This window comes from Rhododendron vialii, chromosome 9a (assembly GCF_030253575.1).
Source record: "Rhododendron vialii isolate Sample 1 chromosome 9a, ASM3025357v1".
Classification (NCBI taxonomy): domain Eukaryota; kingdom Viridiplantae; phylum Streptophyta; class Magnoliopsida; order Ericales; family Ericaceae; genus Rhododendron; species Rhododendron vialii.
Genome location: NC_080565.1, coordinates 37,532,566 through 37,543,943, shown reverse-complemented (window position 1 = coordinate 37,543,943; position 11,378 = coordinate 37,532,566). Strand labels below are relative to the sequence as shown.

General features: G+C 38.8%; 1 protein-coding gene across 2 annotated transcripts; it reads right to left on the bottom strand.

The window, feature by feature from the left end:
* Positions 1 to 477: 477 nt before the first annotated feature.
* On the bottom strand, positions 478 to 3,132 carry LOC131300943 (high mobility group B protein 7). 2 transcript variants are annotated; one of them, XM_058327010.1, is made up of 6 exons: positions 2,778 to 3,132; positions 2,534 to 2,689; positions 1,587 to 1,674; positions 1,386 to 1,468; positions 1,120 to 1,164; positions 478 to 1,000 (listed from the first exon to the last, which is right to left on the bottom strand). In XM_058327010.1, the coding sequence occupies exons 1-6, from the start codon at positions 2,852 to 2,854 to the stop codon at positions 946 to 948; spliced, it is 504 nt and encodes a 167-aa protein (XP_058182993.1). In that variant the 5' UTR covers positions 2,855 to 3,132; the 3' UTR covers positions 478 to 945. The 2 variants fall into 2 exon arrangements, with proteins under 2 accessions (XP_058182993.1, XP_058182992.1); XM_058327009.1 differs by having other exon boundaries at positions 1,382 to 1,468; positions 2,778 to 3,130.
* Between the last annotated feature and the right edge of the window lie 8,246 nt (positions 3,133 to 11,378).

The window sequence follows — 11,378 nt, the reverse complement described above, 5'->3', positions numbered from 1 at the left end:
CACTCATCCGAATTTCGGCCTGAATCTCAATAGTGCTCGTGCACTCTCATCTCGGTCATGGTTTTCTAGCTCTTGGCTTTTGGTTCCTTCTCGCTTATTGCCTAACAAGAAACGAAAATAATCTATATTGACTTCATCTATACTCAACAATGCTTCAAATTGGTGAGAGAGCCCTTTGCGATTGTTGAGAATTTTAGGTTTTGTTTTCATCCGGTATTCAGGTTCAGTTTTCATTTTCAGTTGCGAAGAAGTTGCTAAATGTGTTTGTTTCAAGTATACAAAATCTTTAAAGTTGGTGATGGAGAGCAAACTAACTCAGTATTTTTTATTCTTTTGTACAAAATAAAGTTGAACTACTTCTCACTTCTCTTATTCTCTATATAAATCAAGTCAAACAAATAAAAATTGAGACCCCAAATTCATGCTTATGGTATAATTTGAGTAGGAGTATAAAATTTTCACACACTGGAAGTTCAATTGTGTGCACAGTTCAGTTAAGTATTTTCCCAATCCAGCAAAGACAATTAGCCTTGTCAAAATCCACAATATTGTCTACAGACATAGATATGTCTGTACTAGCAAATATTGGTGCTTCCCTTGTCTTTCAGTAAGTAAATGGAGACATCAAGTACTCCCATGAACACAAATACACCCCCAGCAGAGAAGAGAACTACCCAAAATCAGCTACTAGCAAAAAACTCACCATTTTGAACAAAAAAACTTCCCCCCCATCTCAAAACTACACCAAAGGCGAAAACAGAAAACTACTGGTTAGAATCCTATAACCCTGTTGCTTTACAATAGCCAAAATGACTTGCCTTCTGATTATTGGCACCAAAATCGATTCGAATCTGGATTTTCACCACTCCCAGTTGGATGCACGGGCACGTGATTTAAACTTCATGAAGGGGAAGGGGTCGCAATACAAGACGTCGGTCTCACTGCTTACCGACCAGAAGCTTTCGTACCCATCAGAGTTTTCAGAGTCATCTTCATAATACTATGTTCAATTCAAAGAGAGAATAGAAAATCATTTACGGCAAAAATGGTAGGAAAATGATGGGCAACAATGGCGAAGTATGTAAACTAGCCAGCAGATTAGAAAGCTAATGGACAAACCTTATCATACTTCCCAACCTCAGCTGAATCTGCCTCATCATCTGCCTGCAAATGGTCATCAGCATTTTAGGAACCTCAAATTTGGAAGACTAGGCAAAAGCTCCCCAGCCAACATGAACATTACAGAAAGAAAATTATCACTATAATCGCATCCCTTTGCCAAGTTAACCGCCACTTTTTAGAAGAAAAGATGTTAGAGCAGATTCAAGCTCAAGAATTTAATACAGAAGATCGATGTTATTAGATTCTGAATAGAGATTACCCACGCCATGTCTTCAACCTCTTGAAGTAAACCTTTGGTGTAAACTGAGTTCACTTTTTCAGCTCGAAGAACATAAGGCAGCCTCTCCTAAAACCATATGCAGATAAATTGGAAGTCATCTATAAATGAGCAAATGAAAGTACAAATGTAGCACGCAACTAGCCAATTCATTAATGAATTTTTAATGAAAGTAATCGGTAATCACCTTCTTTGACATGTTCCTCCAGGTCTCAAACCCCTTACGATCAACTTCAATCCGATGTCTAGCCTTACAAGACTTCAAAAAGCTTTCCCTATTAAAATCACATCAAATGAGAGACAACTTACTGACTTGAGTATTCAAAAATACTGGAGTAATAATTAGGACCAGATTTCCAGAAATTTGTTCACCAACCTAACCAGTGAGTGATTTATTGGGAAATTGCAAGAAAAAGAACTAGTTTGTCATGTTTGGAATCGTTGGATTGCAAATGTGGGGGAGAAAAGGTGAGAAATTGTGACAATTAGAATTCTTTTACTTATCATGTTTTTGTTCCTTACCAAAGATTGAGAAACAAATTGCTTGGTTTTATAATGTGAAAATATACCCAAATTATCGATAAAAAAGTGATAAATTTGCGAATATCCGTAATTCCATCCAGACATGATTGGTACAAAACAGTCATTTCCGCTTCTTTTTCTAACCTACTACATAAACGAAGAGAATTGTGACCGATTAAAACTCCATTAATTGAAGTCAACGGACTAAGAGACGAATAGACAAGGGCAACCGTCCTACTCAAGTTTCAAAATTTTTTTTTTTTTTTTTACGCTAGTAGATTTTTGACGAAATCATAGAAAATTATATAGGTTCAGCCATCCAAGTTGACTGACAAGTTCAACGATGATCTTTTTGGTATTACTATTTTGTGAAAATAGTATGGATCTTTTCAAAAGTTCGTCCGCCCAACATCATTTCATTATGTGTCCGTCTATTGTCTCTACATGTAACATATATATATAGATACAAAGTTTGGAGACAGAGCGCCTAATCTTCAACCCAACCCTTATTAACCTTTTTCTAGTGAATAATAGTAAAGGAATGAAAGAGTAAAGCAAGATTTTGATAAATTGAAAAAACAGTGACAGTAATGGAAGGAAGGAAGTGTGTACATAAAAAGGCGAAAAGGCGATCTGGGTTGGTCTTGAAACCTCTGCTTTACGTTGTTTCGATTCATACATTCGCCTTTGAATCTCTTCGCATTCTTCTTGGATTCACAGTCGTGCATATCAGCCAGAGCAACCGCCACCGAAACCCCACATAAATTACTGCAAAATGTGAGTACACCCAAACGTAAATGTATCTAGAAACCCATGAGAGAGAGAGAGAGAGAGAGAGAGAGAGAGAGAGGCATACCACTTCTGGAAGGCGCTTCCGTCGGAGGCCCGGCGAATTGCGTGGACCCTCCTGCGGGTTCGGGGCTGATTCGCCATTGAAAGCAACCTTAAACAGAGTGTTTATATACTAAACTACTTACGGTCCTTACGGATACTATATTAATTTTTACGAAGGCAAATAGAATGTCTTTTCTTTTGTTCCCTCAACTATCAAGTAAAGGGGCCAATGCTAAGCTACGCTTTCTGGCGTAGGGTAGCCACCAGCTAGTTTTGTGGAGGCTCTCACGTTTCCACCCAAAATACACAATGGTACACGTTACCAAGTTGCTGTTTCTACCCCACTACTACTACATGCTAATTTGCGCCATGGCATTTTTCTAAAGGCGGGACGAGGCAGGAGAGAGGGAAATATGAATTCCTTCCCGCGGTAAATGAAAATTTGTCTTGCCAAATGGTAGGATGACACGTAGCAGTTTGTGTACAATAGTGGGACACGTGTCACGATCGGTTTGGTTAACATCTTTGGAGATGTATTGACAATCCAAAAAGTCTATGTCCACTGCTCACTTTTTACCGCTCTCCCATTGCTCCCATCTCACTGTACAAAAGTGTTTTGTACGGTCTAGATTTTAAAATTCAAACCATTAATTGCTGAGATGAACGGTGAGATTGAGAAAGCAACGACTGTTGAAAGTCATAGCACGAAGCCCCGAGAGTTAAAACGGTTGGTTGGTGAGTTTGCCGCCCACACAATTAATCATAATTCAATTTGTGGAGTCAGACAGCAAGAAAACAATTTCTTGTGAATTGAAATATCTAATCCTGGCATAGATGTCTTGCCTTTTACCGGACCAGAAAAAAGATCAGTTGACACATGCGTAAGTTAACAGGCAATGACTCCGGACTTTCGGACCAATAAAAAGACAAAAAAAAAAGTTAACTGCAGTACCATTGGCGATTAATAAGCGGTGGCTGCTCTGCCGTCGAATCGTTCCCCGGAGAATACGGAGGATGTGATGATACATGGGGAATGACTACAGTATCCTTCCTGAAATGAGGAACCTGTGTTTCTGTATGAGGACCTTTTAGGTATTAAGAGATATGGAAGTGACAAGTAAAGCTGTGGATGTGGGCTGGATTGAGATGATACATGTTGAGTTGAGGTAACATTACATGGGTTTTGCCCAAACAAAGCAAATTTCCTGAAAAGCTTGTTGCTGGAGTTTCCTCGTTGGGCAGGTAGGTTTTTAAGGGTTGGGTCTAGCTTTTAATTCCCATGACTTGTGACTCAGATCAACACTGCCCTTTTTCTAATCTGAGGGCTGCACTGTGGATGTTGTCAACGCTCTCAAGAAGTCTTTTCTAATTAGTGCTGGGAAACTTCCTTACGGACAAATGCCAAATTATGGGTGGTGACTGTGGCCTATAAACGGATCGAGTTGCTTGTGAGGACCAACTCGTGGCTCGGTTTGTTAAAGCTTTGGCCCGATTCGTTTAGGAAGGCTCGTCTAGTAAATGAGTCGAGCTCAACACTGCAAAAACTCGGCTTGTATGTATAGGCTCTGTTCTTTTAAAAAAGCTTGTTAAGTAAATTAACCAGGTTCGGCTCGTTTACAATCGAGCTGAGCTCGAGCTTTAAGCTCGGTTAATAAACAAGTCTAACTCAAACACTACAAAGGTCAGCCCGACTCGGCTCGTTTGCACCCCTATCGACTGTAGTGGCGTATATAATATGAGAAATTGGCCACACTCAGAGGAAAAAATCATGCATGTTCAATAACCAACATTAATTATCTTTCTCAACCCTCTCCTTCTTACATAGGGACGAGGGAATAATTTATGGCTTCCTTTTACCTTAAAAAGGTCGAAAACTAATGGGAAAATGACGGCCCATAATGTGTTTTGATAATTAATATATGTCAAGAACATACTGAAAATATTTGTTAATACTGAAAATATTCTTGGTGGATATTAATTATCAAAACACGTCATTGACCGTCATTTTTTCCAAATTAATTGGGGAAAATGGCAATACCGTGACCCAGTTGAGCGTGCCAAAGCATTTTACAGGGCCCATTTAGTCGAACCTCAAAGAGCTTTACTATTTTAGTTGGCCCAGTTTCAAAATGTATTATGCATTTGTAAAGGAAACAAGGACCAGACCAGAAAACAATGAAAGAAAGAGCGGAAAATTACTAGCCGGTCCTGAAGAAAGCGGAACGATGACTGGCCGGTCCTAAAGAAGGTGGAACAATGACGGGGTTATTTTTGGTAGTTTATTTAAAACGGGGCTTATGTGAAAATGGACTTGACATACGGTGGGCTTGGACGGGTAGGCAGTGACAAAATAGAACTGGTCAATCAAAAGCCCATAGAAAGAGAAAGAAAATGACCAGAAATGCAGAAGAATCTATAATCCGCTATGGAAAATATTAACTACAACCCGGTTAATAGTGATTAATGTGCAAATAGAATATTTATATTTCTCAAAATATGGATATAAATACCTATAAAAGTTCATTGAGATAAAAATAAATAAAATTATTGGCTTTTTAAGGTTTTTGGTTTTATGTATATGCATTATTCACTGCCGAATAAACTTTGTGCACCACAATGATTTAAGAGATCTTTTTGAGGAACATATCCGACCCTTTTTTTATTTTTTATTTTTATTTTATGGCTTTTAAATATCATGAATTTATATTCTCTTTGAACATTTTACTTAGAAGTGGGTTTGTTCATTCAAAAACTTTGAAACCGGCTTTTCATATATATATATTTTTTTTGGAGAGAAAGGGAGGGAGGGAAATGATTTGGACAAAAATACATAAAGCTATGGACCAGAACCATTTTTGTGTGGGTTTATGGAGAATCGTCCCAAAACCGGTTGTTTTGGGGGGAAATCCGAATGCAGTACTCAACATTCCTTGTTGATTAGTATTTTGGTCATGTTAAAAATTTGCTAGCTATAAACCATTTTTTGGTAAAGTAGATTTTTATTCGCATCTTTTAACATGGAGGGGAGGATGGAATCATCGAATTAGAAGCATCGATCATCAATCACTGGAACTGAAAACGTACGTAGACGAGAATATCACGTACGTAGTACTTCAAGGGTTATAATATTCCTTGTCACACTTAATTAAGAAGAAAATCTTAGAGAGAAATTATAATAACAATACCCTTGAATTAATTGTTTAGTATGACTGATTAATTGGGAGCACATGGTGATGTCAGGGTCCACCTCGGACGGACTTATGGGACTTGTAAAAACAGTTTATATCTCCTAGACCCAAGTTTTGGAAGTACTTCTCAAGATTTGGGGTTCGATTTTCCACCGAGTGAGTACCCTGCAGTAAGTTGAGGGCTGCGACTGGTGTGGCCACGCTAGCTTCCCCATAAGTTTGAATTGCGCAATCAAATCCATATAGTAGTTTTGTTGTAGGACTATTCCTCCGTTACGGGGGCGAAAAAAAATGTGATGGGCATTTTGTAACAAATTTCATCACAAAAATTCAGACTTGGTGCGGCCTGCACGCCTCTATTTAAGGACGGTTGCATCGCACATGTACAGTACCAGTATCCGTATTCATTTCTCTGTCTACGTGTGACGTTCAAAGGATTGAGAGAGGGTGAGTGGAGTGGAGTGGGTGACCATAAATTTGTGGGCCAACAAGCTTACCCCAGTTTATAACATCAAACAAAAAACAAAGCTTACCCAATTTAAAGCGGACTTCGGGTTGGTGCCGTGCAGTGAGGTGTATAATATCGTGTTGCGTACCTTTGAGTCATCGGATCGTGTATCCGACTGTTCGGATCTCATATCGGCAACCAACTATCGAGAGTCATTCATTGCCGAAATAAGATCTGAGCTGTCAGAAACATAATTCGACGGCTCGGAAGTTCACAGCATGGTGCTGCACACAGCACCATCCCCACAGGCATTCCAATTCAGGGGTTAAGGTCCAGTCCAGTATTTATAACCTCCAGCCCGGTCCAGTTTTGGGCTTTTGTGGGCCCCTTCCGGGTCCACAACAATGATCGGAATCGTTCATTATGTAGAGCTCGTCGAGAATGGTATCCACGTAAAAAATTAGCTTGATTTAACATCGATAGATACATGAACAAATTATATTTGTACAAGAAAAAATGGGAAATTATGAGTTTCAATTTAATTTTTGTCATCGCATTTTTCCTGTACAAATATGTTTTGTTCATGTATCTATCGATGTTAAATCAAGCTAATTTTTTGCGTGGATACCATTCTCGACGAGCTCTACATAATGAACGATTCCGATCATTGTTGTGGACCCGGGAGGGGCCCACAAAGGCCCAAAACTGAACCGGACTGGAGGTTATAAATACTGGACCGGACCTTAACCCCCAATTCAGGGGTAGTTGGACGGGCAGTTGCTAACTTGCTGCTTCTTATCTCAATTTAATAGGAGTATATTTGCCCCGAGTTCCCCTCCCCTAATTTAGGGTTCCTTCTTATCTCTCCTTGTCATTATAATAGAAACCTGAGATCGATATCTATTCTGGGCGAGTAATTTTAATCTCATTGGATTAATATCTAGGGATCAGAAATACCATGTTACGTGAGCACATGTATTATATTTAGTGTTTGTAATTCAAGTATTGTATTGATAACGGGGAATGACCTCCCACGCGATCAATATTTATCCAATCTCATTTATAATTAAACCGGTCAATCAACGGTGTGCCTAATAAATGAGATGGGATTGGATGGATAGTTTACCGTCCATTTACGCAATCTAACGACAAGGTAGTGTAAGAATATCATAAATTATTTTTTCTTCGAGTGTAATCCTCTCCTTCCCATATTATAATTAAAATTTGATTGTTTTTCTGTGTTACAATTCCCGTGCATAGCACGGATTTGCTCCTAGTAGTGTATTAATGTGAGATAGGGCATTATCTCTTTCTGTTAGGTGAGTTGAGTCAATTATGCGACGGTGAAGTTAATCTCTTAAGAATAAATAATCGAAGTGCAAAGTCGTTATAAAAGTCAATCATAGGAGGAGCCCATGATATGATAGAAAGAACGAAAACCACATAAAAGATTTAACTTTAGGCAGAACCACTTAACATTCCCTACTTTAGTATAATCTTTATTTCCTCTTGCGACACACGTTCCTCCCACGTCTATATCAACTAATTAAGGACCCTATCCCTATATTTTTTTTTTAATAACTGAATGTCCAGGCCAGCTTGTGCGCACCTCTGCTAATTCCGGGACTTTAAAATTAACGACCGGACAAACTCGATCTCCAGTGATCCCAAAATTTGGATTACTTGACCGTAGCCCTTTTAATTCCGTCTGCACGCCAACCAAATTTGTCAAGATTTTACATTCTGCGCGGAAGTACGTACTACTATAACATAAGATGCTTGTGCTTTGTTAAAAAATGTGAAGACACTCATTTAACAAGACCGTTGTTTAGGAATTTTAAGCCATTGGTCTCATTCAACTTGGGTCTTGGAGATCTCTCTCACAGCTCCTCCAATTAATTAGCCTGATTTTTTAGTGTCAATTAGCATCATGGAGTCATGGACCACACGACGACAGTCCTCATTTATTGAACATGCTCATATCCTAACCAAAAATCCCTCTCTTCTCAACTGTTTTCTTTCCTCGAGAAATAAATCTAGATAGCTGACGCCTAGTTGGTAGGTTTGTTTCTCACATAATTGATCAGGGTTCGATTTTTTAGGTTAGGAGACGCAGTGGTAATTTTTTGTAAATCCCAAGTTCCGGCGTGGATGGTCTGTCAACAACCGAACGAGAAAGGGCATAGTGATTTAAGTTAGCGGAACTGGAGGGGCTGTAGTGCACTCGCCGCACTACACCGTGTTGTGTGGAAAATCTGACCGTCCATCTCGGCACGGACGGCTTAGATTTGATCCGAACTCCTACAAATCCTAGCCGTCCATTATTCGGATGAAAATCCAAATCGTCCATTGCCGAGATGAATGACCGGATTGGCCGCACTACACGTATAGTGCAGGGGTGCATTACAATTTACAACACCCACTCTGATAGTCGGTATAAATAATCTAGATCGTTCGGATTTATGCAATCCAAATCCAATCGAATCACCAAATGGCCTACCTTGAAAAAAAAGAAAAAAAGACAGTAGAGATAACTACAATCCTGCTATAGAGATAGCTACAATCCTACTAGTAGCATTTATCTTAAATTTATTTATTTCTTTTTTTTTTTGCGACAACATTTTTTCAGTGGGGATTGGGGAGTCATTGATAACTTTGGGCATTAAATAAAATGAGCAAGGAGATTGACTTGATTAATAAAGCATCATTTTACATGATGCGTGAAATCTATTTTTGCACATTGTAATTTTATAAAATACGATTTAGATTAAATTATTTATTCTTAAAAAGTAGTGAGTATTCTTGGTTCTTGGTGAATTTGTTTAAATCTTTTGTCATATGAGATATCAAAACAGAGACGAATTTCAAAAAATAAAAATAAAAGACAAATGAAAACTATCTTTTCCAAAAAAGAAAAATTGTCTTCTTTTAGTGGTAGACTTCTCTCATCGAGACAAATAACTAATTCGATGTAATAGACGCGATTTCTAGTAAAAATTCACAAATAAGAAGAAATAAAAAGATACTACTTGGCATAAGAATGTATGGTTAGGATTTCACTTTCACCTTAGAATGTTTATTGCTAGGATTTCACTTCACTTTTAGTGATGAATAATCTATTTTACGATTGAGGGCGAAATCAGATCCTATAAATACAAATTTCATCCGTGGAAAAAAATAAAAATAATACAAATTTCATTTTTACCAAACGTGATGCCCGAGTGCGATTCACGTTGTCATGTTCCTCTCCCAAAAGATATGATCAAGTCAAACAAATGGGTATTATTGACCTATAATAAATGTTCGTCTCATTACATGAAGTCAATTCCAAAAAATATATCTTTACAGTATTACTCTATACAACAAACCTGAAACCAAGTTATCAATGTGAAAGTTTAATCAAATGGGCATAACCTAATCTCATTCTCTGAACACATCCCATAATTCTGTAGATCCTAATCTTATATTAATTACCTCTATAGCAACTTTTGACTAATTATATGAATAATCATGCCCACCTACATGTTCTATGTAACTATATATATATATATACATATACGGATTGTTGAGTGATTATTTAGTAGTCCGGGATCACCGCCACTTGGTGTTCTGAACCATCTCAGAACCACATATTTACTTGGGGCATATAAAATTAGTCGTGGACCCCACGAGAATATCAAGTCGTGAAACCATCCGAAGCACTCCGTGGCAGTGCTTCAGGACTATTGAATAATTTCATGTTTTTGTATAGTGTATATATAACCTTAAACAATGTATACCAACATTCCAAAACACCCACTTGGGCTAGAGACCCAGAAGAAAAAAATGCTCCAAATCAACCAAGATGACAAGTTCTCTTCTTCTAGGCTATTGTCAAAGGAAAAGAACTCCAAGGCTGAATCCTCCTTCAGGGTCCTCTACTATGGAAAGTCCTGCGGTTCAGTGCCCTTCACATGGGAAACAAAACCAGGTACCCCTAAACACCCATTGTCTCACTCCTCTCTCCCTCCTCTCACTCCTCCACCATCTTTCAACAGTACTCCCAAAACCAAACCAACTCAAAAGGGTTCAAAGCCAAATTTCCTCCTCACCATTTTCCACAGGAAGTCCTCCAAGAAGAGCCATGTGTCGCCGTCCTATCCGTCGCCTTCGATATCGTCATCGTCGCGCTCTTTCTCGTCGGCATCCGCTCCGATGAATTCTTTTATTCATCGGCGCGGCTGGTTGTCCCGGTCGAGATCGACTGACCGTTTCGGGATTGACGGCCATGATGATCATGAGGCGGCTGCTGGTGCTGGATCTCCAACCTCTACTTCTTGCCTTGGTGGTGGGCATGGGTTTTTTAGACAATTTTCGAGTAGGCGGTCGAAAGTAAACGTGAAGTACCCTTTTTAAAACCTGTCATAATCCTTTGTTCCGGAATCTCTGTTCCCTGTCCCTGTAATCCCGAGTCACCATATTGTGACTCGGAATACATTATTGAAGGAGGAACGGAATTTTAGGAACAGAGGATTCCGGGTGATGTAAATCATGGTGTGGCTTAAAAGTTCTCCTATTCCGTTTCAAAAAAAATAGTTCCCCTATTATCTCTATGATGTTGGGTTTTTTTTGTACATCATGTGGGCATCTTGGATCCAGTTTAGGGGTGTGAAGTTGATTTGTGTTTGGCTTTGGCTGCAAAATTGACTATGGGAATTACAAAATGTGGTGTTAGAGTTTTGATGATTTTATGCGAATGCGATCCAATCTTGTTTATTGGATAATTTTCTTATGAATGCTTTCATGTGAGTACGTACAATACAGATTTACATAACACATTCGTGTTTCATACCAATAGCTCCCAAACTTAGAGTTTATAATTGGCTTCTTGGTTGCTGGTACCGAGTGGCGATCCCAGAACTAGTCCTAGCGGACCACATTGTACTCTTTCGAATCGATATGTCGGGGTGAATTACTCCCAACTCTTAAGAGAAAATTCGTACCGTTG